We start from the raw sequence: 27,078 nt of genomic DNA, 5'->3' as shown, positions 1-27,078 counted from the left end.
GTGTCTGTGCGGACTTTATGCTGAGGGGAGAAACCAAACCTCTCATTTAGGGAAGGGAATTGGAGTGGGTGGGGTAGTTACCGACTGGCAAAAAAAAAAAAAAAGCTTCATGGCCAAGTGTCTGTAGTAACAGAAAACCAGCAGTGGCTTGATCTCTCCTGCATAAACACCACAAGCCTGAATGCACGTGTTTCTGTGCAGAGATGGAGGGGAAAAATTAGAGCTTTCTTGTCAGTATTTTCCAATCTCAACTTACTAGTGTTTATTTGAACTCTAAAATTATCAAGTAGAAAAAAAACCCACCGGTATTCCTCACCAGGGCAGAAATAAAGCAGCAGTTGTTCCACATCCTGTGTATTTGCTTGTTGTTTCTTGATGAAAACTGATGCGAGTCGATTTTTGGGTCAGTTTTAGCACCAGGAATTATCTCAAAACTCAGCTTTGACAAAAGCAAGCAGAAAGTCTTCTCTCAGATATAATACAACCAGGTTTTATTTAAGTTCTCTCTTTCCCCCCCACACTGGCAAAAGTTCAGAGGGAGTTTAAAGTTTTGTAAACATTTTAACTACCCCTCTTCCCCCTTTTATGAATTTACAAAGCAAAGGAGACAGGGAGACCAGATTTGCAACAGTTCCAAGTCTCTCCATGCTATTGGATCCAAAAACTATATACAAGTCTGCAGCAGTCTCTGTATAGTTACTGTACATGGTTGGGGGCAGGGGGAAGAGAGAGGAGGAGGAGGAGGGGAAGGTGACCCCAAAAAATGAATAAACCAAATGAAATAAAATCCAAAGCCAAACTGCTCTTGAGCAACTCGAACTGTTTTCTTTAGGCAGTGATGACAGCAAGACAGACACTTTTATACAACTCCACCAAAACTGTAGCGTATCTCCCTCGGCAGGTTGTAACCCTCTGGGAATGGGAGATGGGACCAGGGGCTTGAGACTAAGTGCATTTGGCAGTTTTCGTTTTCTTTCTTTCGTGGTGTGTGCACATGGGTGGGTGTAGAAGGGAAGGTGGTGTTAATTTTTTGGTGAGAGAGGAAGGTTATGATTCCATAAATACTTAAACATTATGGATCCCAGTGAAGGTGCATGATGTAGTTTAAGGTGTAGAAGATAAGCAGGGCTGTCATTGCACACAGCTTCGCCCCCCGCAGTCTCTCTTTGTGACAACAGGGCATCTCTGCTCCTTAACCTAAGCTCTGCTTGAAATGACAACTAGCCAAGACTGCCAGGGTGTGTATCTGAAAGCCAGTGTTCACCCTCACCAAAGACTAAAGATCCACACGGTAAAGATCCTACTGTCTCTTAAACGAGACAAATTTGCAGAAAAAGAGCTCAAAATAAACTGGTCCTAACCCTCCAAAGGTAGCATTTAAGGGATAAATTCAACCTGAAAGAAGAGATGCCACCCCGCTTTTTTCCCCAGAGTAGAAGTCCCCACTTGTCCAGGAAGGCTGGAGTACGCCAACAGGGAACTCCACCAGCTTCAGCATCACCACCTAATGAAGACAGACTCAAGCTTTTCCCTCCAAAAATAACGTGCTGAGAAGGGCTGGCAGGGGGTGTGCAACTTCAAACCAACCCAAGCTAAACTGCGCCCGCCACCGCCCCTCTCCTGCTGTCGCCAGTTCTAAGGTTAGCTTATGAATGCAACTCCTGGCTTGGGAGAGCACCTCTTGCCCTGATGGAGCGCGGAAGTCAGTATCTGTGTGGCATTTTGGTTTTGACCAACATCTGTTAACCACAAACTCTCTCTCTCCGTGACTGCACGTGTTGGATGTGGTAAGAGTAACCAGAAGAGGGAAGCAATGGTTTGCAGAATCCCAATTGATTTTTTTTTTCCCAGGTATGTCAGCAGAAGAAATCACAGCACAGTGAAAGCTCGCTGCCCAAATCAGCCTTGTTGTGAATGAATCCTATCTCCCACCCTCCCAGGACTCCGAACAAAGTCCACTCAACTCAAGGCTGACCGCAGGAATGACGCCTGTGCAGTCCTAGGCAGAAAGGGCTTGCTGGGGCTAGAGGAAGCAGCCTGAGATGATTGATTCTGTGATTCACTGCAAGGCGAAGAACGCATGGTGGAGAGTACTGTGTCCAAAACAGAGAATCCATGGTTAACAGACGCAGGAAAAGCCAGTTGATTTGCACATGCTCAGTAGTCTTCCAAAGTCTCTATTTCTCCCATATTGAGCCGCTCTGATGAGGCATTCACTGAAAACCCTGTAAACCAATGAGAACTTGTTAAAAATCTGGATGTGGTAGATTGTATTAGATGCAATACATCTGTCACACGCAGCAGCATGTGTAAGATGAAGTGAATAATACATATCAAATAAAAACTCGTGGGGAAAAAAAATCAGTAAGGCTAGAGATATAATTACCCAATCTGTTTGAGGTTTTTTCCTTAAAAAAAAAATTTTAAAGATAATCAGTTGTATATTTAGGTAAGTATCACTTTGTCTTTAAAAACAGATCACCAGAAGCCTGTTTTCAGCTTTCATTTTAAAGATGTCATCTGCAGAGCTGGAACAAGGCACACTGAGGCACATTAAGGCACAGTGGTGATGTGGCTCAGCAATGAGAACACGTTGGAGTCAGCTGGTATGCAGAAGTGCCTGTCAACGCTCTACTTGCATGGTCCAAGAGGCAGATACACCCATTTTGTGAACTCAGAATCCACGTGTAGAATCATGCTCAACGCTTCAGGGGGTGTGAGTGATTCTACCCCTTACTTTAAAGCCTACATACGTGAACCTGTGAAATCTAGTGGCAATTCTGTGCATTTCCATGCTTTTTTACAATCTTCTCTCTCAGGAGTACAACATGAAAATGTACAAAGTCATATAGGGCTATGCAGATGCCTCAAGATGCACCTAAACTTCTACCAAACCTTTAAACTCTGTTGAGGACATGATGCACATAAGAAGTGTGAGAAAAAGCAAAAACATTTTCTACAATAAAAAATCCAATATATCATATGCAACTTTCCTACTGAAATCCAACTGTTATGGTTGTACCAACCCCACATGGAGTACGGGAAAAAGGAGTTTTCCTGTGTGAGGCTACTAAACACAAACCTGACATTTCAATGTCTTGAGACTGCTACAAAAGCTTCCTCTGTGCTAGAAAACAAGCTGCTTTCAACAGATAAAAAGCATTCTGTTCAGTAGGTTTAAGAAAATTGTTGTGGCTCCCTCTCGTGGCAGTATGTTACCTAAAAGGTTTTGGAATTATTTTGTAATGCGGTGTACTGATTTTTAAGAAGCTGCATGTGCTAGTTCTCTTACAGTTGCAAGTTCTTAATTGCATTTAGTGATTTCTTCTTCACAACACAAGTAGATTTTTAAACTATTCAACTGAAGACTGAGATCAGACTCACTGGATTAGCATCTAGGGGTGGCGTAAGTCAGGATTCCACTGAAGAGTTCCATATACTTTAAGGCAGTAAACATGAATTTAATTGAAAAATATTGATTTTGTTGAGAACAAGGAAGGAAGATAAAAAACAAAGGTTTTTTTCTGTAAGATCTTTGCCATCTTTTCTGGCTAGGGTGGTTAGCTCATGTAAAGAGGTAGGAAGGAATAAAGACAAGCCTCAAGAAGCTGCTCCTCATGAAGAATACGATAACATGCTTGTCTTAAACAACTGAATTAGCATTAATTCATAAAACAGACATATGTCAACTCAAAGGAGGAAAGGCAGTTTAACTGACATCCCCGAACACCTTAAAAGATTTCCAGGTAATGACCAAGGTATTGAAGAGGTCTTTTAATGTTAAAGAGTTCTAAAAGTTTTCCATGAAACTGATATATTATTTAATGATTTAAAAATTCCAATACTGAAACAAATTCTAAAGACACTTCAACAACTGCCCTTTCTGTTCAAGTTCAATATTCCCATTTAAGGTTAACAAGAATTCTATATTCCATAAGGCTTTTTCCAAATTAAATTCTAAAAATGAACACTGACCTAACAAGCTGGGATCTGCACGAACCATTTTCTGTTTCTTCTTCTTCTTCCCACTCTGCACAGCCTCAAAATTGGATTGCTGGTTGTTGCTCTGATTGGTCTGAAAGACCGAATGTAGCGAACTGTGGTTCATCCCCCACACTGAATCCTAGAAAACAAAGCAAGTACAAGATTATAAGGTGCAATTAAATTGGGTTTATTTATATTGAAAACATTCAGAGAGCCCGAAGCACTTTCTACATCACATGTGGCATCATTAGCCACTGATGCATCCACCCAACTCATCTACCTCATCTTTCTAAAGCATATCCTGGATTAGCATGCTAAGACACTATTTGATCTGCAGTTGGCCTCAACCGTTAGTTATAAAGGAAACTTGATTCTGCAGTAAATATTTGAAATATGCTTTATTCTCTGCATTTCATGTCACCTGTAAAATCCTGCTCATCCTCCAATCAAGCAAAAATGCAGACTCTTCAGACTCAAATACAGTCTCTGTACACTCTTAAGGAGCGTAGTGAGGAAGACTTACCTGCTGCTGCTGCTGCTGTTGCCGCTGCTGACTGGCTTTCTGTTTGGCACGGCGCTCAAGAAACTGCTTGGCAAACTCCTTGGCCTCAGGAGTGTCTCCAAGATAGGCTCTGATGTAATCATGGACCTCATAGGGAGACTCCACTTCCTTCAGGAAAGACACAAACGTGGGAACTACAAGAAGAAGGCAGACCATGAGGGAATGAGTGTTACGCATGAACACGTGCACGCAATAAAGATGAACTTTGGATTCCTGTTTCAAATATTTGCTAATCTAGTAGCCATGACAAACAGCTTGCCCTTCTAGACTCCCTGCAGTAAAGCCCTACGATACAATGCTTCACCTATTCTACAGTCAAGGCAAGGATAAGAAAACCAGCTAATATGATGAGAAGGAAAAATAAACTGACAATCCTGAGGGTATGGTAGCTCATCAGCTTTAAAGCTCAAAGTTAATGCCAGGCCCAAATGGAAAATACTCTCCTCAGTGCTGTCATCAGTACAGTCTCTTTTTGACTGAAGCACAAAACATCACACTCTGACCTGAAGCGGGAGGCAGTGGGAAGCCTGCAGCACTTGCTTACAAGGCTGCTGTTTGTGATCTTGGACTGGGAGTTTTTCTATGTATCCTCCAGCAGAATTAGTAAACAATCCAATCAGTTTCACACCAAAAAGTGCTTTGGATAGGGGCATATAACAATTTAGCCTGCACTTAAAAGTGAACTGGATCCTCATCCATCTGCCTGACAATGCTTCCAAGACCACCAAAACCCCGCAGCAGAGCTCTGGGTGGCGGACTTCAAAACTGTTTCCAGTCCCACTGACTTACTCTAGTTAGCCCAGTGAAAGCCATGGAGACAATGATGCAGCCCGTTGTTCAGACCACTTTTTAGTGATGCCGTTTTGCTGGCTGCATTAAAAACACTACTTTGATGTCATTACTTTCACTCAGAACTATCTGGTCAGGAAACAAACTGGATATTGTTTCTCAAGGTGGATCATTTACATCCCTTCCCACCTCTTACCATCTAAGTTGTTGGCTGTGTTAAGTGCATGAAGCATCTGTTCGCACCACTGAGTGAATCCATCCTGGGCTTTATTAACCCCCTGGAACAATTTCAACAGCTTCTCCTCTTCTTCCACCTTCTTGTTTTGTCTACTTGTAATACCTACAGATTTACTGAGAGAAAGAAAACACGTACAATAAATTATACTATACTGTTGATAAGTCTGGGAATTTATGAAGTACAGTGTTACAAGACTCACTAGGTTACAAGATGCAAACACTGTTTAAGAACCAACTAATTTTCCGAGTAGGTGACAAAATAAATTGTGAATGGTCAGCTATTGAGCTATTTCAGTTGTCAAAACACATCCCCAGTGACAGAAAAAAAACCAAACACACATGAAGATGTTATAACTGCTAAGTGATCATCTCAGGAGTGGTAGCCTTTCTTTGCAAAAGCTCCTTCCCAGTTCCTACCTGAGGCTGGCGTTGCTTTTGTTTTTATTGGTCGAGTTACGAGGTCCCACTTCCTTCACTGCATCATCCCAGAAACCCACGTTTGAGTTTTTGGTATCGGCATTACTCCAGATGCTACTGACTAGGTCAGATGCCCACTGGTTGCTGGGATTAGTGTTTAGGGAGCCCCACACTGAATTCCCAATGCTGGTGTGCAGGTTAGAGTGCTGTTGAAACATAAAGAGATCCTGGTTATTAGCACCAGATCTGACAGAACACTAATGAACAGACATGGAGAACTGTTTCCCTCTCCATACTGGTTAGATAAATACCATACGTACCGTAGTATTTCTGACTCTGTTCGGCTGCTGGTGCTGCTGTTGCTGCTGTTTCTGCATCTGCCTTGCCTCTTCCTGCTGTATCTCCAGCAGGGACTTGGTGGTGCCACTTGGTTTGGTGACATTACCCCAGCCTGACAACTTTTGCTGCTGTTGCTGCTGCTGCTGCTGGAGGGCCTTCATGAGTTCACGCTGCTGACGCCTTTGCTGTTGCATGCAAGACAAAAGCGCTTGTCCATACTTTCAGAACACGATTAACTAGTCAAAAGTCCAGCTGGGAAACTGGTTTTAAACTGATTTCGCTCTCTTCTAGAGAAGTCTGGCTGATCTACTATTTTTTGAGTTATTATAGTTCCTCCAGAAAGGGAGACACTGAGTAACTAATAAATACAAATTGCTTGTTAGCCTAGGATGGAATGAATTTAGCTATTCATGAGGGCAGCCAGCTAAGCATTCGGTGTGCTGGAGGAATACTTTCCCACCAGCAATTGCCCCCACACCCCTTAAAATGCCCTGAGCTTGTGCATATCTGCAAACAAATTACAGTATAAATGCAAAATAATTTTATATTGTTTTGTGAACATATTGTAATCCTAGGGTTCAAAGGGTACTGTTTCCACTCCTCTCAGATGTTTATATTAAGAAGCTATAAGAACCTTCAAACAAGTACTTATTGAACTTATTGCCTGAAAGACAGGATTTTCCCTGAGTTACACTATTTCCTCACTATTCCTTCTAATCATTTAGTTGACAGTTAAGCAGTGAGTCCACTCTAACAATTTGCACTCTGTTGGTGGATTTACCTCTTCTCGAAGCTGCCGTTCTCGTTCTTCTTCTAACTTTTGTATTTCTGCCAATGACAGTGTGGTCTGGGATTGGCAAGCTCCTGAATTTGACTGCTGACCCCATGTTGAAGATGATGGGAGCTGGACCAAAAAAATATATCAGGAATTACAAAATGTTTCAGAGAATATTGCTGAAGTATATCAGTATAAGCCCACAGCACAGAGGAAAAGGAAAGCCACCTTTAAACTTTAACAATGGGAAGTATAAAATGGTATAATTAAGTATTAAAAAAGACACTAAAAGTATAAAGTGTATGTTTCTTTGAATTTCCCCCAGTGTATCATAGTGTCAAAGACGCAGTATATCAAGAATAAGGTAACATATAATTGCCTGGGCCCTTCCTCACTGCAGCTGAATAAACACCTGTACTCATCTGTGAATCCCCCTCCAGTAATTTTCTATCGACCAAACCTTTTGTGTTTTGCAGCTTACCTTTCTCTTGTTCCTTCCATGACTTTCAAAGTCCACTGTTTACCTGTTCCAGATAGTTGATCGCTCCCTGCTCTGTTCAAGCTAGTCTAGACAACCCTGAATCCAGCTGTGGTTTTACTTACTACACTGAGCTGAAGGAGGAAGTTCAACTATAGACATGTGTTACCTTCATTTGTGCAAGTTGCTGCTGTTGCTGCTGTTGTTGCAGCCGTCGTAAAGCCTCCTGCTGCTGCTGCCTCTGTCTCATTATTTCTTTCTGGCGCTGGAGTTCCAGCTCCTTGCGCTTTCGCTCTTCTTCTTCAAGCCGTTGTCTGGCTGCCTCTTCTTCCATGCGTAGTCGACTTTCTTCAAGTCGCCGTTGAGCTTCCTCCTCTTCACGTGCCCACTTGGCAGCCTCCTCTTCCTTCCCAGGACATAAAGAAGAGTAAAGTCTAAGTAGACTTCGAAAATCTAAATTACTTCTGCTCTGTGGTATTGAGATCCCGACAAAAGAGAGAGAGGCCTTTATATCTGTAGTCTTTGCTGTTCATGTCGTTCATCTAGCTTTACATTTCTCAAACAAGAAAGCTCAATAATTTAGTCTATACCCCCTCAAACTATAAGTTTCCCATTGCTCCACCAAGGGACTTGGAAGAGAAGGACATCTGCCTAGTTCAGACTAGCTAATTTTGGATCACTTTTTTTCTAGGAGTTATGCACCTTTTGAGTCTGAGATTTTATCTGCTTATACTACAGTCATGCATTGCTGTACTTTCACTGGAGTAAAACTTGACAGGAATAAAAGGAGAACAGGTGTTGACACGAAAGAAGAAAACAGATGACAAAGATGGCAAGGTTCACTGTTATTACCGAACACTAGAGTTGCAAAGGAAAAGATGCTTCTGCTAACAAAGGAGATGACTGTGTGGTGGGACAGAAACAGTGATGAATGTCTTATAAGGGAGGGCCCTGAAAAGGAGTTTTTAAATAATAACTGGCAATTCTGAAATGGGCCTGGAAGTTACTGTGAAGCCAATCATATTTCAAGATTACTGTGACTTAGGGACTGTGATACTATCAATTAGGGGGGCTGGAAACTCAGGTTCTCCAATATGGACTTGTAAAGCTGACCCCAAGGGGAAAAAACCCACTGTTAACAGTAAAACAAAAACAAAAAAAGCAGAAGAAAAAAGCTGAAAACTTTGATAGTGGGTACAGTCTTGGCCCAGTACTGAAAGAATAAAAAACCTGATCATCTCAGATGATGTTAAAGATAACAAATCCATAGTAAAGGATGAGAATGACAATTCAAAATAAATTACTATTATTCTGGTACAGTCCTCTGCCTTTGTTTTGAAGAAAGAAGTAGAAGTAACTTGCTGCAAAGCCATCCTTAGGGCTCAGACACGAAGAAATACACTCATTCAACATAAATCTCTTGTCCAAAGAGCAAATCGGATTCTGATTGTTTCGTCTGAAATCAGGATACAGGTAAACAACCTATTTTTCATTCACTTGATCCTGTCTATAAGCTTTGCTTTCCTCCACCAAAATGAATGGCTTCTCAGGCACAGATGAACGTTTCAAAGCTCGTTTGTTCTGGCAGCCTCCATAATTAAATTTAATAGGTCTCTTTTGCCGTTTTTCACCTGTTTACGAATTAATTCCTCTCGCTGCCGTCTTTCCTCCTCTTCTCTTCTTCTCTCTTCCAATCTTCTAAGTGCTTCTTCCTGTTGTTGCCGCTCCTCTTCCTCCCGCTGCCGCCTTAGTGCAATTTCCTGCTCTCTTTGTCGCCTCAGGGCTTCCTCCTGGATTTGGGAACAAAATGTCAATCTATAAATGCCATTTTATTGATGAACTACATCAGAACACAGACTACAACATGGTCTGGCCAGATAAATGGCCTCAAGAAAAGCTTCTTAGCTCCAGGCTAAGCACTACCAAAACAACTATGTTAAACACTACAGACTCAGATGTCTACAAGTTTTTTGATGCAATGTGCATCTCATACACAAGTGAATTATTTTAATAAAAGAAGCAGCACATGAAATCATTGTTTATCTTTAGTTTTAAAAATAATGGTGTTGAGAATGAAAACATAGGGTGAGACACCTCTTTCCAATATGTACTGACTGTACTTGAAGATATATATATTTTAATGTGCGGGTATCAATAACTCCTTTTTTAGGTGTCGGCTATAAGTTGGAAGCTTTTCCTACTTATAGGAGTTTCTAAACACTGACCACTCCTCAAGTGCACTATGAAACTCAAACCACATCTCCAGACACTAGCAATAAGCTTAATTAAGCAGCTCAGTGCACTTAAGGACACTAAGTCCCAGAGATGTGGAATTTCAGGAAAGGGCTTTGACTGGGCTGTTCCTATGCTATTTAAATAGCATGGGTGACGAAAGGTCTCAAGAGCTTTGATTTTGGGCTATCCCCAAATTATTTAAATAGCTTCCAATAAATTGTTTTGCTTTCCAAGTAGCAAAATTATTAACTTCAAAAATAAACATCAGCACCCTTTCCTACTGCTCTGGAGAGCAACATAGAAACTTTTCCATTCTGCTACTTGCTTTTTGGAGGAATAGGGCACAACCAGCCTTCTGCTGGCCTCCTGTATAAACAGGAGTGCACCTGTGCAACTTTTCCCCTAGTTCTGACTTCCCTTGGACAGAATACCCTCACTTTTTGCTGCCTTTTCTGATCTCTGAAGTCCAGCACCTGTGTTAAGGTCACCCAGCTTTTCATCCCTCCTATTCTTCTCCCCCCTTTCTGACTTATCCTATCAGCTCGACCCAGAGATCCTATTTTTTGGACAAGAACTTTTAAGCTTTCATAAATACCTTTTCCTTTCGAACAATCAGTATTGTGTAATCATACTCAGACAAGTTGGGGTTTTTTTCCTAGCAATACATTATTCAGAAGATGAAGGGAGATTAATTGTGTGGCATAAATATAAATTTTGAACTCTGGTAAATCAAGGAAGTTATTTCTGAAATTTAAGACCCTTTTACTAAATCTGATACCAAACCTTCATATACACACAGCACAGAAAAAGCGCAAACCAGTTCACTTAACAACTGGAACATGTTTCTCTCTGGCAATGGCTGACTTCAGATGTCTATACTGTAACTGTCCAGTAGACACAACATTTTTTATAATCGATCCTACAGTACTGAAGAGCTGCTGGCTGCAAGCCAAGAAGTATTTCATACTCCTGTATATAATTTCAGTGGTTTAGTGCCAAATGTAAGTGCTTTAAGTGTTTTTCTTCCATGAGCTGGACATGAAACAGTAGCCTGTGAATCATTTTCTCATTAAACAAGCCCTTGATTTGTCACAGTCACAAGAGCTTCAAGCACAACACACAACACCTTGACCATTTTGTTATTTGGGCCTGTAACAGAATTAATTGGACACATGCAGGCAAGTCACAATAATAGTGTCCCCAATACAGGTGCTGAAAAATTTCTGCTTGTTGTTTCTTTGGCTGAAAGTCCTACGGAGGAGGCTGGAGGTGTTTTGTTCAACTGCAGACCACAGAGCAGGATCCCAGCTCAGAACACCCAGCAGCCACCCAGGCCAGGGGGGCACTTGGTACTAGTCACTGGCATAACATGCAGTGCCAGAAAGAGATGAACAAAGGCACCAGGTCCTCCTGTACGACAGCAGTTCATTGACATCTCTGCCCTACTCTTCCTTTGGGAAATGAGGTTAGAATTGTCATTAACAAAGCTGTAGGGATCTCTTTCTTGCTTGGGCATGGCAGGAGACACACTGTTGAATGACAGCAATTAAAAAAAAATACTTCTCTCCTCAAAAGAACTAAAGATGAACAGTGTTATACCAACACGGGGACAAAAAAACCTGCAAGATTATGAAAAACTGGGAACCACATGGGTGATGTAATTCTTTTGTCCAGCTTCACAGTTTTAGAAAAGATTGTCTTAATATTCACTTCTGTATCATCTTATTATTCAGTGTTTTCATTTAAGCATGTGACCAAAACCATCCAAAGCTCTCCAGCTTTCTGCCACTGACTTGTATGGGAAATGGGCTCATTCCTTTGGCTCTTACTGGTCCCATACTCACGGCTCCCTGCTACAAGAAAATCCCAATATTCCTTAGCATCTTTTCTAATAATTGTTTTCAAGCACACATATCTTGCTGTACAGACAACTTACAGATATTTTTAATAAATCTGAAATAATATTGCCGAAAAATCTCTGAGTAGCAAGCCTCATTTCAGTAGACTCTGGATTCTTAAGTAGAATTTTTTGCAGTTATTAACATCAGCAATTCTGTTTGTCTATGTTATTAGGGCTTACAAATCTTTTCGTTTGGTGGATCTTATCTTTGAACCAGGTACTTTAAAGGGAGCACTAAAAATATAGTTCAGAGAAAACAATTATTAGCTAATTATTAAAGCTCAAGTTTTGTTCCTGAAAGCAATCAATCATTACAAAATAGAAGATACCAGAGCAGAAACAAAAGAGAAATACAGGAGCTACACAAGCTGGGCATTACTGTTCGCAATTCTACAGTGCAAGTAATTGATGAAAACTATGAACAGAACTGGATTCAACATTTGGTATGACATTTCATCCTACAGAATTGAATTTCTATTAGTTATTTTTTTTATTTAGAATTCACCATCAACAGCATATTTACTAACCTTATATACTAGTCTTTTATGCAGTATTACATCAAAAGCCTTCCTGAAGTCCAGGCAGATTAAGTCTACTGCTTCACCCCTCTCAGCTCTCACTGTCATCTCCTCAAAAGAAGTTAATCAAATTTGTTAAGCATCATCTCCTCTGTATAAATCCATGCTAATAAATCAGTTCATCCCTGATTCTACAATGCCTTCCAGTACAGAAGTAAGATTCAAATATTAGACCAGTTGTATTTTTTTAAAATACAGAACACAATATTATTTTCTCTTTCCAGAGAAATGCTTAAACTCTTTGTTACCTTTTCAAGACATTACTGCTCAGAATCAAGCATTGTGGCAATTATTCCATTGGTAATGAACTAAGATACTTGCTGTTACTGCTTTTCAACACCATTCTGCTTCGTCCTTGTAAACAATAATTTACCATGACATCTCAGAAAGGAGGAATCAGATTGTTTACTGTACAAATCCAAAGTGGACAAAAACTTTGGAATTTAATGGACATTTCCAGAAGTCATATACAGTAGCAAAACTGTTAGTCTGAAAAGAAACAACCCAAGTCTATTTATTTGAAGCCACCATGGATGAAACACATTGAGTTACCAGGTGATCAGCTGAAAAATTAGTTATTATTAAGACAGAGCTAAAGCAACCTAACTCAAAAGTTAAACTTTTGAGTATATTATTGCTTTAGTGCTACAGTAAAGCTTGAACTCGACCATCAAAAGATGCTTTTCCATTGTATACCATAATGACTTGCTGTACACAAAGTAGATACATTAAAGCAAGGAGCCATTTATATATACTCACTTCAAGATACCATGAAAGCTAACTACTTATCACACTGCAGCCTAATAAACTAGAGCTTCAGTGACAAAGTCCAAACACCAAGTGAACTGAGGTCTATGACTAACTTATAAATAAAACTAAAGATTCTAGAGGCTTCCTCAAATGCCTGATCCTTAAACCAGGAAATGTGCTTTAGAACTGCACATGGAAAATATTATAAAGGACAAAACTATTTGTTACTTTCACCTGTTATTCATGTGCTACTTTATATGGCATTTATTGACTAACTCCTTAGTAAATAAGCTCAGCAATGTTGCTTGCCCTTGTCTTTCACATGCAGAGTGAAAACACTAACTTTCACTGTCTTTCCCTCCTGCAACACTTAAGGAACAATTAATCTTTCAGAAGTAAATGCTAGAGATGTCAAACTAATAATGTTTCCATTTTGTTTTCTTGTAAGATTAAGAACATACTACAACTCCTACATTCATTCTCCTACTGCTTGTCCAAACTACATCTCTTCCTAACCCAAATATCAACTTAAGAAAATAACCCAGAGATTAATTTATTCAAAAACATTCTTTACTAAGTTTAAAAAAAGGAAAACTAAGCTGAATGTTACATCACTTTTTTTCCTGACTACAGCTCTAAACATTTAATTCAACTGAAATAGCTGGCTCAAGCTCCAGTCTACTCCAGAACATACTCTCGTCAAAACACTAGACTGCATAAATGGTGAATAAAGATTAAACATACAGTAACTGAGCAACTAACTGAAGTCTAATATTGAAACTAAGAAGCTGGAAGGGAATATTCCACATGGGAATAAAGCCTCTCAGCTCACAAACAGGAACCTATCTTGAAGTAAACCATTAAAGGCCATTTCTCAGACTGCAATTTGGGCTCTTACGCTTCAAATCAAGAACAGAAGAATAATAAATTTCATATACTCACATGAAAAATATTAGAACTGTCTCCATACGCACCTACCAAAGATTAATCAGACCCCACAGGATTCTTAAAGTGAGTTTTATAAAGTATTAGAACTTATTAGAGATGAACTACATTGAGGAAACTCACTTGCTTCCTGCGGGCCAGTTCTTCTTCTTCCCGTCGTTTCCTCTCATCTTCCTGCTGCCTCCTAAGTAGCTCTTCTTGTTGCCTCCGAAGCTCCTCCTGCCTTTTCCTCTCCTCTTCCTCTCGTTTGGCCCTCATTTCCACTTCTCTCCTCTCTTGCTCTAGCTACAATTCACATAAAACTATACTCAGATGCAGGTAACGTATTCCTACACCATTTCTTAGGGCAACTCTGCTGAGATTATAGTAACAATAACAGATGGAAGCCTCTGACAGATGCTGTCCCTTCATAAATAATTTTACCTACCACCTGGCTGCCTACAGGGTCAGATTCCTGAAATAGTCTAGAACAATTTCTGAGAATTTCTATTCTGTAACGAGCACCAGTTCTCTAGTCACTCTTTCTACATCAGCTCCTTAAAATAACCTCTGACTTCAGAAGCTAGTAGTGAGTTGCTTTGCAGACATCTTAAAATAATCGGTTTCAGAAAATGTACAGAATCATACATGTTCAAACTTACAAAAATACTAGTCTAAGTGTGAAACAACCCCGACAAAGAGGAGTCTTGCGATTCCCCAAACCAATTCTGGTGAAAAGAGGCAAGGACTAAGAGAACGACTCAGGGTTTGGCATGACAGCTCATGATGATCCCATTTGAAAACAGAGGTGGCTATTGAAGAGCTTTTTAATCACAAGTATAAGAAACATAACCACTACTTTGGAGGTCAGTAGTACCTCCACAGCAATGGTTTCCAAATGGCAGTCCACAAGGATTTTGTAACTGGTTTCTATAACCCATATTCTCTTTATGGTGTTTTCTATGAAAACCTAATCAAAATCATGCAGAAGGGCCTGAAGATTGAAGAGTTAGTCTTCCATTGGCTCAAGAAACACAGTTACATTGCAGAACAGCAATCCCAACTTCTTACAGTACAAAACGGTTTCTGACCTTTGCAGCTTTGGCCTTCTCGAGCTGCTGAAGTTGTTCTAGAGCTGGTCCCTGAGCTGCAGTATCAATGGGGAGATCCCAGACACTGCTTCCTTCCCAGACTAGATAGTGAAGAAAACAAACATTGACAAGCAAAAATAAGCACATCAACAAGAAAACAGATGAAAGGGGGAAAAATCTTGTGTATGCTGTTACTACATTTTATGAATTAAAATAATGACAATACATTAGTCCTAGTCAGTAGAGGGCCACCTTGTCTTCCTGTAGAACAAAGCTTGTCCATTACTGAAGCAAGGCTTGGTTTCCTACAAAGTTCTACACAAGAATCAGCTATATAAACTCTTCCCATCAGAGCAGAACACCTTTATATTATAACATTCAAACCCTTTGGAACAAGACTTCCCATAACCATAGGAAACATTATCCTATTCTTCACAGCTCTCAAATGGAATTTAAACTGCAAGGCAAAGTAGCCTGAACCAGTTAAAAAACACTGATTCAGAAATAATTTCCCGTAGTGTCAAAAAGGGAATGATCACCTGAGAGATGCTGGCTTCTAATTTATGAACTTTTCTCAACAGATCTGACACATGCCAAGCATCTTACCTGTAGGTTGTGAAGCTGACTGAAGTTCCCATATTGAGCCAGTGTCCGGCACTGACACAGACCTTGTAACAGGTGGCATCATGTTCTGTTCAGATATTCTGTAATACCAACAGGGAGAGTCAACATGCCACTTCCAGGGAGAGGAGTGCTCTGAACACGCATGAGATTCAGTAACTTGTAACATACTCCTTTCCTTCCACACCTCTATTTAAAACAAAAATATGATGTGGACAATACTACTTGATTGCAGAGTTCTTGCTCATCTCATCCCCGCTGCCAAGTCAAGGGCTAAGCCACCTACTGCTACAGTTTTGCTTTTCCTGCTTATAGGCTAGTTTGAGGAACAGGCATCTAGTATTGCACAACTCAACTGGCAAAGCCATTACACCACCAGCACAACTATTCTGTCAAAAAATGTTATTTCAACTCTAAGATTTTCATCCTCATTTTCATAAATATTCCCTGAGGTAAAGGCTACATATATAAAGCAGTATTTGACATCCTGCAACTGCTTCATATTCACACAATGTTTAAAATACTTAATGCTCAAGTAAGAGCAAATTTCACCACTGACGAGATTGTAATTATCATTATATACAAGGTAGAGCACAGGAAAAATGGTATTCAGTTCAAGTCTGGCTAACTCACCTCATCTTCAGGGCCTGGAACTGTTGCAGGAGAATAGCGAGCTGCTGTTGCTGCTGGGATGAGAGGGCGGCCTTTTGCTGCTGAGCCAGCACCTGTGCATACTGTTGTCTTCAAAAGAGAAGCAGAGAATCACTGGTATTTGATCACTTGCTTCTTCATACTACGCTAAAAGTTGCAGAAGTTGTGCATAGATTCATTCTCCAGGACTAATGCCCACTGACCTATATAACGTACATGTTAAATACAAGAGGAAACCACAAAAAGAGGCCTTGGAAAGAACCAAAATAAAAGACAAACTGGTCCACGTGAGCAGAACCAAATTTCTCTTCATCCTCAGTTATGTCACCTGACTATTGCTGCCCAATGTTTCTCTTGCAAGCTGTGCAATACCATTTCCCTTTTTTCTATAAATTACATAAAGATTGCTGAAACCTATCTGGCTTTGATGACTGCCCACCTACACAAGCCAGTCTCTTCCCTAGTATGTCAAGACGTGCCCTAGCACATGGGCAGGTTCTTGCCTTGTCAAATCATAAGCTGACAATAAGTATTCAAAAATCATGATCATGGCACATGCTTTCAGGACCCCTTGAACGAGCAGTCTTATCTGACCGCCTTCTTTACTCCAAGCTCCTACAAAACAAGTTGTTAGGAACTGGCCAGAGCTGAACAACTGACAGCTTTGGCAAAAACGGCTGACAAACTGCTTCTTCCAGTAACTACCTTCCACTGATCTTCAAAAAGCCGAGCAAGCAGGGCAAAAATAAAGTTCTGCCTTCACCATCTCCAGTTCAGAAGACTTGTAGCCTTCTCCTGACTCCATAACATCCAAACTGCATTAAAAGGATAGCTGGGATTCAGTTTGACCATAACAGCTACCCATACAGTAGGTCTCAAAGTAGCCATGCATGACCACTATAACGACTCTGAAAAGCATGCCTGAGGTAGCCACACTCTGCCCTAGTCCTGCAGACTATTGAGCCTCTGGTGTTTGCAGAAGCAGGCTATCGATGTTGGAGGTGAAGCACTCCCAGCCCCATTGCCCAAGGAAACAACGACAAGAAGATGAACTCAGATGATGAAAAATGCAGAGCAGAACACAGCAACTGGAAGATCTCTGGGACTGGCAGTCTTACTGTATTAAAAGATGTTGATACTGGAGGTGCTGCATTTGGATCAAGGCCAACTCTTGTTGTCTAGTCAGTCGCTCTTGGTCCAGTTCACCCTATGTTTAGGAATAAAACATTCTATTTTAATAACATATATAATAAGAGTAGCATATTGCAAATGCAAGCAATGTAGAAGTTGCATTCTGAACTCAAAAGACATAGAAAATAGAAAAATATCTAGACAGAGATCAATATGTACAAACAAAGCCTGTAGTATGGTGACTGTGAAATACAGAACACTTGTATGTATCACAGGACCAAGCCTTCCAGCCACACACATGGCAAAACAAACATTCTTAAATTTAGTGTCTTTTCTCCTCTTAGAAAAGTAATTTAACAACAAGGCTCAAGTTTGGTGCTTGAAACACCTGCAATTCCAAGACACAGCAGTTGACAGGCAAATAGTTCCATTTCCATTTGCTACAGGACTATTTGAATATTGTAACTGTCACATAATTACCAGATGCGGAAGCGGTGCTGGACCTGGAGTGAAGGGAACCCTGCCCCACATTTTCATGATGTCTCCCAGCGGCTGGAACGTATCATCACAGGCTCTCTTCACCAACAGCGACATGGTGAAGTATCCAGCCTGGAACCACTCTGCCATCTCCTGATTACTGAAAGGACCTGGAATAACACCAACCAGCACACATTGGGGAAGAGGAAGCAAGGTCAAGTTGAGCATACTGCAAAGTGCATGGTGCTTGTTCAAGTAACACAGTACCCAGCATCAGGCGTTCCTGTCCCTCTCGTCCACTTGTCTGGACAGACAGCACATTCAAGGCTGGAGTGTCAATGTAAAATGTAAATGTCTTCTCCAACCAAAATTATTCTACAGGACACATATGTGAAGTTGTTGGGGATGTGGTTTAGAGGTGGACTTGGCAGTGTTTGGTTAACAGTTGGACTCAATGATCTCAAAGGTCTTTTCCAACTAAAATGATTCTATGGTCTAGATCTTTACAATGGCTACAGCATTCCCCAGATACATCTTTATTCAAAAGTGCGTGACTGCTTTACCATGCATTGGAGGGAGATGAGTCAGCCCTGAGACAAAAAACAAGCAGGTGGGGTCGAGCTTGGTCCAGCTAATACCCATCCTGCCCTCCAGCAAAGCTCATAACTTCAGGTTGACAACAGCTGCAACTTCAAGTTTGGACCTTGGCAGTATCCTCTACCTGAGAGTGCTGAAGGCACAAGTGCTACTTTCCCCACATACACTGCACAGATAATTAAATAATCTTAGCCTCCTTCAACTCCTGCCTTCAAATCAGAGTAATTTGTATGTTTTATAGAAGTTTTGCTTCTGGAACTTAGCAGATGAGCAGATCCACCTCTGAGTGCAAGATTACATTTAAGATAGAAGAAACCAGTTTCTCTTTTCCTTTCTCAAAAAGCTATCCCACTTCTCTTCCTCTGTTCCCAAGAAAGATTTCAGTCTCTCCCTTCAAAGGAAGACTCCTATACTAATTTTTACATATCCAAATGGACACAAAAGCCAGTATATTAAAAAAAAAGTTATTTAACAGAGTAAGAACCATATAAATACAAGCTTTGCAAAAATCTTCTGGAAAGAATGTCCAGTAATTCCTCCCATCTCTGAAAAAGTATCTTTAGAAGGTAATTCCTCCCAGAGAATATGAAACCACAAAAGGTATTGCAAGAAAAAAAAAAAATGTGGGAGTGTTTACTTCTGGAGGTCAAGGAAGTATTCACTCCAACAAAAAACTGTCAGATCATCACTGAGCAATAAACACCCAGCAATGACTAACAGACAGTTTGAAGCACACTGCACAAATAAAAATGTTCTATGGTTAACAACGTTTAAACTTAAAGGGGTGAGAAGAAAACCCTAAAGATGTGTAATACACACAGACTGGCACAGATCCCACAAATAACACTCCCACAAATCCTATTTAGAGTTCACAGCCAAGGAAGTAATTCACACTGAATGTTAGCGACTACTACTTGGGGCAGCAGAGCAAGTAAGGAACTCGCTGCTTAGTTGTGGCCAGAAAGCTGCTAAAACGAAGCCCTGAGACCTCCAAAAGAAAAGTATCTTCTGAAAGCAAAGACGCAAGTATCTGTACAAAAGGCCTGTTCCAACTTTCACTGAAAAAAATTAAAAAAAAGGTTTCTTAAGCAAAAACTGCAAGTGTGAAACAGCTGGTGTTATTTGAACTAATAATGCACTAGCTACAAGTACAATTTAAACTGAGATTATGTGTGAGCAGTGGCTTGTGGAAACTTGTTTTCTCTGCTCTACCTGAACACTCAATGTCTTTGGGCTGAGACTAGAAAACTGAATTCAATGTTTCTCACAGATTCCTGAACAAGCTACTGAATGGTCACATTCCTGTTTTGTTTCCACTACTATCTCGAAATCTGAATAACTACTGGCATGAAAGGCAGGCTTTATTCTAACCTCAATTTATAGAAACCTGAAATGATGGTAAATCTTACCCAAACTAAAATATAATTCTAGATATTAGGCATGCTGAGCTGATGGAGGTAGTAGCAGGTAGATCTATTTTCACAACCTAATTCTAGAGTGGTAAATTCCCTGCGCTGCTTTTGTGAAACAAGCATCAGTATCTGTTGGCGGTAATTTTGTGGAGAACTCTTTAACAGTTCTGTGAAACAAAAGAGGAAGTGTAAAGGGCACAGACCTACCCTGAATTTCTCCTTGTGGATCTTTGTAGTACCACTTCTGCATGGCTTCGTGGAACAACGGCATAGAGGAGCCTTTTGCTCTGTGCTCTTGAATTTTTGCTGCTAGTCTTTCATCATCAAGGGCATTGTCCTGGAGATATGCCACCATTTTCTCTGCTTGCTGCAGGAGACATCAAAACCAGCAAGGAATACAGGAGTTAGTTGTGTGCTTACAGGTTTGAAAACGAACATGCCAAACACAACCACCCTGTCCCACTCAGTGCTCAGGAGTATACCAGGAGTGACAGGCAACTCAAGGACTAGTGTAACTGCACCACAGACCCTGAACTCAGCCTACCGCCTTGTCAGAATCATGAAGAACAGTCCACCTGCCTCGGTAAAGCTTTAAAACAACTCGCCAAGGAGATCCCACACAGTATCATGGTGAAAAACAAAACGGGTATGGGAGCACTACCATGAAAAATGCTCTACATCCCAGCAGTGACTAAGCTTTTGTGAACACAGTCTGCACTTTCTTTATGTATTTGATTTTTTTAAACATATCGGGCAAACTGTTTCATGGTTTCTCAATGCAAATGGTAAGGCTACTTGACAGTGGATGTAAGCACTAGAATCTCTAGCTCTTTAACACTGGCTATACTACTCTTATTCAGAAAAGTACTACGCAGGCTTGAATTACCCTTCTCTGCTTTTTTGCCTTTTTTTTTTTTTTTTTTTTTGAGAAAAGCAGCTTTTGGTACACATCATGAAGTATGAAGATTCAGCTGCATTTCTGTTTTTATGGGCTCCAAATAGCTTTTGCATGCCACAGTCCTCCAGTCTCGTGATTGTCAACAACAAAGGAATTTGAGAAATTTTACCTGCTCTAGGTGTTTGAGGCCCTCTTCATCATCTGGGTCGGCGGGAATGTTGCCCATGCCTGGAGCAGCTGTGACAGGTGTCTGAACTGGCCGCAGAGCAGGATTTGAATTGGAAACAGGAGGAGAAAGATGAGCGGGAGAAGCTGTATCTGCAGAAATCTGTGGCAAAGGTTGAGCAACAGAAGCCAAATCTAAAGAAAAATGTTAAAATTAGTTCATTATCTTTAACATAAATGAAAGTTACTTTTAATAACTTACTGTAGATAACATTCAGCAGCTCCAAGTTAGCACCAAAGTATTTTCAAACCTTCCTGTATGTATGACTGCACATTGGTACTGTTTACAGCACAGGTGCTGACCTAACTTCAAGGAACAGTTTAGTTCTAACAGTGCAGAACTCAGCACATTTCAGCCTGTCCCGTTCCCTGGCCACATACAGTTGTCCAGACTGATCTGCTCTGCCACACTGAGGCACATCCACAACGAGCTCACGTTTCTCTAGACTGCGCTGCAATGTCAAATACCAGTGCACTGCAAGGATTTGAGATAGCATACCAAATAAATCCTGCGTTTATAGGACAGTTGGTGAATTCCAGCTTTTTGTCACCATAATCCAGTTTTTGCCTCTTAAAAGAGACCAAGGCTAATCTCAACAAGTAATGGAAACTCACTAAGTTTACCTATCAAGTTTATTACCTTCTCTGTTGGACATTTTGGCTGGCGGTGTATTCTCCGTTTGATTCTCTTTATCTTCTGTTTTTTCTGTTCTTTCTGGCACAGATTCTTCCTTTCGTTCAAAAAGGCTCGTCTGCAATGGGTCTGGAGGCTGGGATTTCGGTGGGGTATCTGACCTGGTAGCCGGTGAAGATGTTTGGACTGCTTCTTCCACTGCTTCTGTAACATTGCATGGTTCTACGTAACTGAATTAATGGAAATTCTACACTGCAGCATAGAATAGATGCATGAGAAGTCTCCCTTACCTGCTGCTACTCTATCTGTTTTCTCCCCCTCTTTCTTGGTGGTCTTTTCGTGATCTTTGGCTTCTTCATTGTGGCTCCCTTCAGAGTCAGATCTTTCTTCCCCTTCCTCCACAGGTCTGAAGTCCATCTCCTGTTCCTCAGGGATTGGCTCCTTCTGCACCTTCTACAAAGTCAACATAATCATCCATAATCCACCTGACCTAACAGGACATTTGCTGAAAGTGAACAAAGCACCCAAGACAGCTTTTCACCTTTAAAGAGAGGAACGCTCCAGAGGAGTCAAACGTTCCCATTTCTTCTTCTGCATCTTCTAAGCACCACTCAGGGAGACTGTCCCTGTCGTCTTCCATGCTGCCACTCCCACATCGTACTCGTCGATAACCCCGTTCATCATCTCGTTCCCGGAAATCAAATTCAAACCTCCGCCGTCGCTCCATGTGTTCTCGCCAGCCTGCAGAATGAGGCCATGTGAGGTGGGGGAAAATAACTTTACAAGCCAGCGCTGGGGGTAGTAGCTTACTTGGAGGGTGAAAGGGTGGGTGAGGAGGTGTCAAACAGTGACAGAAATTCAGAAAGCCCCCACAGGATACAGTCTACCTACAAACAGGCATCTTAAACAACAACAGGAAGAAAAGGAGTATCTTACCACTAATGAGGAGACTTTCAAATATTATCCACTGTGTATCTCCACATTATAGATTGCATTATGAACATTTAAAAAAAAGTAAGGTTAAGAAAGCTGGGCTACATATTCTAAAACATGCTGGAGCACCAAAGTAAGACAAGCGACACTAGGTGCTGATTGAATATACCAGCCAGCATCACTTTATATATGTAAGATTTTATATTTTCTTTTAGGCTATCTGCAAAAGTCACATCCTGAACAAACCATCCACACTTTTTAATTCCTGCCCTCAGAGACATGTTTGTGCACATAGGTGAAAATGGACTGATGACTGCTCAAATACCTTTGAAAGGACTGTTAAGTCTTTTGAGCAGTAATTTCTTAGCTCTGCCATACTGAAACTCAGAATGATAATAAGGAAAGGGTGGAAAATCTTTCAAACTCAAGTATAAATTTTATTTCACTTTTCTTTCTAACATATTCAGAAGACATCTTCATCCAGCCAAGCTTAAAATCCTCTGTCTGCAATATTGCTATTTAAACTGTGAAGAATTTGCTGCTAAGGAAAACAAATTGGAAGTGAAAGGATTTTAAACAGCTTTCCATCCAATAGAAGCTATCTTTACCAGAAATGTGCAAAGTATGAATGAAAGCACCTTAGTTTCTAGTGCTTTTAAGTGGTGGCTGTGTTCTTTTCTGGAGAAAAAAAAAAAATTCTTCTCAGTCTCAGAATCTGTGCAATCGGTGCAGTCTTGCTGTTTAGCAAATGGCTACCAAAAAAAAAAAATCACAGTAAAGGAGAGAAACATCATCCTCTGTTCCATTTGCCTTAAATGAATGAGGAATGTTTCTGTATCAACCCTAATACCTTAAGTATTAACCATGCAAAAATCCACCTTTGTCTCTCAAATACAGGAAATGTAAAACAAACTCCTCCTAGAAACACAAGCAGCTTTAGGATCATATTTTATCAAGGAAAAACAAAAGGTTAAACTTGAACAGGGCCCTCACTACACCACGTGTGCTTATATGCAAATAATTCCACTGTAAAACTTAGTCTATGCTTCTAGTTACGCCTTGGAAACAAAAAGCATTTTTGGTATGCAAAACTGTCAAATCCATGTTCTGAGGCAACCTTTCTAACGTCATTAAGGTACAGTAAGCTTGCACTTATCCTATCTTTTCTGTCTGCTTTAAAGTAGCTCTTAACATCTTAGGCCTGTAACATCAACCTCTTGTTCATTAATAACTTCTCAAAAAACACATAAGAAAAAGGCTCACTGAAGATGTGCTAATGGAGTCAGTACTCCAGAGAGCTTAAATGATAACCATTCCACACATCATCTTCAGAAGAGGATGCTGGCATCATGTCCCGTGCACCTCTGCCCACAGCGCCCTGGCCTCCAACTTACTGCAAACTCAGGAGGTACGGGTTTCTAAGGGTGTCATACATACAAACATGTCAATAAAATGCTGTTCCGTTTTGAAAGAATAAAAGCATCTCTGGGAGCAACCAACAACTAAGCAGGATGACACATTCTACCTGAAAGAAAAGGTCTGACACCAAAATTCCACTGACATAGCATGAGAAGCTGTGTTAAGCTCACTTCCCCTCTCCCCATCATCAATGAAGCAAACCCAGGACTTCCTTTGGCATTGGGGGGCTTTTTCCAAGGTTTAAGTGTGAAACTTGCTGACAACCAGCCTGCATTTCTGATTAAAACCACGGGCAGACAACTCTTCAGTACAGCCAGCAATGTCCATGTCAGGCTTCCCAGTATGTGGAAAAACGGAGCTATAGCCTGAACCTGGCAATGCTAGATCCTACAAATGGATTGATATTTCTGCCTGTTTGCTGTCCTGAGGCTCACAAATAGCTGAGCATCTCCTCTTCAGCTCTCTTTGGGACAGAAGAGGAAAATCTGTTATTAACAATTTTCTGTGCCATCGTAAATGTGTCAACTTGAGACCACGCATTGAGAAGAGCCTCGATTATTTTTACACTGTTCACACCACCACCCCAGGAGAACAGGCTCTTCATAGTGGGACGCAAAAACATGGGTTTTGAAGGTGAATTCTAAGCATTTTTTTATTTCTAGGTATCTTCAAAGTTACAATTGAGAACTTAGAGATTCTGTTTACCATACGGTCTGCTTGCCAAAGATTTAGTCACACAACCTCCTTGCATAGCCCACATATTTTCAGAGCTGGGGGGACAGGCAAAAAGAAGAGATAAGTGGAACAGACACATGCTCTTATCTCTTAATAACAAGAAAAGTTCATAACAGTCTATTTAGAATCTAGTGAGCAACTCAGGTGTGAAGTACAGGGTTGCCAATCTTTAAAGCAAGCCAAAGTAAAGACAAATCTTAAATTCTTACCTAAAGTTTTTTAACCAACAGTTTGGACACAATATCACTTCAAATTCAGTTCTGTAGTATCATTAGGCACCAGTTTTACGATCAAGATTACCAGTTAAAAGAAATAATTCTAAGCTATATTTACCCCTTGCAATTTATGGTGACATTTTAGATGAAAAAAAAGGACTACTGACTGCTTCAGGAAATCCAAGTACACTTCAGTCTCAATTATCAATAGTTATTTATCTCTTAAGAGTTATGTTCTCCAATTCAGAAAAAAGAAGTTTCAAATATATCCTAAAACTATACTAAATATTAAACTAAACAATACAAAATAATAAGACAAGACACAGGAATAGTACATTTTACTTTTATAGCATACTTGTATATGAACCTAATTTTTATTTTTCTCAATTTTAGAGCAAGATTCTCCAATGTACTTTAGCTGGTTTAAGATATTCAAGAAGCACGAAGCACAATGGCAAAAAAATAAGTCTATTTGATTCACAGCAGTTGATTATGGAAATACAGTAAACTAAGATGCATTTGAAAAGCTTAAAAATAAAAAAGCAGGAACCAAAGAAAACTTTATATGACATTACGGACCAAGGCGCCTCTAAAATGCTTTTCAGGAGAAAAGATCTTAACAGAGCTGGTTAAGCAAAGACAAAAAAATTACCACATCAAAGAAATTTTCGGCAAGAAGAGATAATTCCTATACCTTAAGGATGACTTGGTAATGAAACAAAACCACCTATACATCATTCACCTGTTCTGAGACCAAACAAGGTTTGCGTATATATTTGATAAAATGGACTCGCTCTGCAAATTTAAAGCACAATCATTGTATGAATGTAAGAACCAGAACAACAGAAAGAAAGGCCTTTTTAGGTAAGCAGTCATGAAAAAGATGGCTTAAAAGAGAGAACTTCGAAGCAGCCAGTGAATGCAAAGCTACGGTCACATTCGTCTTATAGTTAACTGAGTCTAAAGATCGTATTTCACACCTACAATAGCAGTGGTACCACATTTATCCAGAACAATTAGCGAAACAACTTTTCCATTGTATAAGCCAAGGAAATATGTCTTCTCAGACTTCTAGTCCTAGTGCACAGACAGTAGCAGAAAAAGTAGAAAACCCCATAAATTCTGAGTGGAGAAGCCTGGTGATGCAAGCCAGCTTTCACGCTACAAAAACAGACAAGTTGCTGAATCCTTCTGAATTTAGTAGAAGGAAAAAGGTGCTAGGCTTGTCTTTTTTAATAAGTCTGGCCAAGTTGCTTCTTCACTTTACTACCAATCCTCAGAAGATCCCTCACTTCATATGTGGCACAGCCATGTGAGAGAACAGCTTTAACACAGCATGGACACAGGGCAGATCCCTTCAACTATCAGACCACAGAACCTGCGAAACTACACTTAGGTGCGCTAGACTGGTTGAGCAGAAGCAGTGCATCCTCTTGACCCTTTGTGCCTATTAAAAAGCACAAAATGAGCAGATTTAGGTCAGCCATTCTGCAGTCAACACAGCTAAAAGAACAACAGGAATTCAGAAGCTGGAAAAACAACAGCCTGTGGGAATCAAAGTATTATTTGCTTAACAACAGAAGATGATAAACTCAAGTCTGAAAACTGCTACGTTCTTCCAAACCGTTCTCACCCAAAAGGAGAAAAAAAAAAAATTACAACAAGCAGCATACAATCTAGCAGGGACTATACAGAGCCAAGCCAAAGGAAGGTCCAGCTAAAAAAATGATGACAGTACTCCGAAAACATTTCTCTATTTTTAGCAGGACACATGATTAGTACTATTACCTAACAGCAAAATAAGTACAGAGAAGCAGTTTAAGCCATGCCAATTAGTGTTTAAAGCAAGTGTGTCATTAAAACTGTTCTGATGGTCCTGTGACTACTACTAACAGGAGGATTCAAATACAGCTCTGACCAAAGCTCATACAATTCACTTGTGAACTCAGTCTATCTCAAAATTAGCAACTTTTCTGCCAATTCACAGAATTCTTAAGAACGGGCTTTTTATTATACCTGCTAAAACTAACTTGTGAAGTTAATTGTCTAGTAAGCAGCAGTATTTCCTGTG

General features: G+C 40.3%; 1 protein-coding gene across 9 annotated transcripts in view; it reads right to left on the bottom strand.

The window, feature by feature from the left end:
* Positions 1-461: 461 nt before the first annotated feature.
* The window catches only part of GIGYF2 (GRB10 interacting GYF protein 2), a 76,895-nt gene continuing 50,278 nt past the window's right edge, over positions 462-27,078 (bottom strand). For 3 of the 9 annotated variants that reach the window (XM_065639732.1, XM_065639740.1, XM_065639733.1), the window contains 21 exons: positions 22,247-22,446; positions 21,996-22,158; positions 21,712-21,927; positions 21,016-21,206; positions 20,156-20,315; positions 17,943-18,109; positions 17,450-17,538; positions 16,314-16,421; positions 15,666-15,763; positions 15,060-15,160; positions 14,113-14,274; positions 12,244-12,345; positions 9,213-9,371; positions 7,751-7,987; positions 7,110-7,232; positions 6,310-6,513; positions 5,990-6,195; positions 5,532-5,686; positions 4,508-4,680; positions 3,976-4,123; positions 462-2,225 (listed from right to left, as the gene is read on the bottom strand). In XM_065639732.1, the coding sequence (XP_065495804.1) occupies positions 2,158-2,225; positions 3,976-4,123; positions 4,508-4,680; positions 5,532-5,686; positions 5,990-6,195; positions 6,310-6,513; positions 7,110-7,232; positions 7,751-7,987; positions 9,213-9,371; positions 12,244-12,345; positions 14,113-14,274; positions 15,060-15,160; positions 15,666-15,763; positions 16,314-16,421; positions 17,450-17,538; positions 17,943-18,109; positions 20,156-20,315; positions 21,016-21,206; positions 21,712-21,927; positions 21,996-22,158; positions 22,247-22,446 (3,230 nt within the window). In that variant the 3' untranslated portion in view covers positions 462-2,157. The remainder of the gene's footprint in view (positions 2,226-3,975; positions 4,124-4,507; positions 4,681-5,531; positions 5,687-5,989; positions 6,196-6,309; positions 6,514-7,109; positions 7,233-7,750; positions 7,988-9,212; positions 9,372-12,243; positions 12,346-14,112; positions 14,275-15,059; positions 15,161-15,665; positions 15,764-16,313; positions 16,422-17,449; positions 17,539-17,942; positions 18,110-20,155; positions 20,316-21,015; positions 21,207-21,711; positions 21,928-21,995; positions 22,159-22,246; positions 22,447-27,078) is intronic. The other 6 variants (XM_065639734.1, XM_065639735.1, XM_065639736.1 and 3 more) reach the window with 6 other exon arrangements.

The sequence above is a fragment of the Caloenas nicobarica genome, chromosome 8, assembly GCF_036013445.1.
Source record: "Caloenas nicobarica isolate bCalNic1 chromosome 8, bCalNic1.hap1, whole genome shotgun sequence".
In the NCBI taxonomy this organism is placed as follows: domain Eukaryota; kingdom Metazoa; phylum Chordata; class Aves; order Columbiformes; family Columbidae; genus Caloenas; species Caloenas nicobarica.
This window is presented reverse-complemented; position numbering and strand designations above follow the sequence as displayed.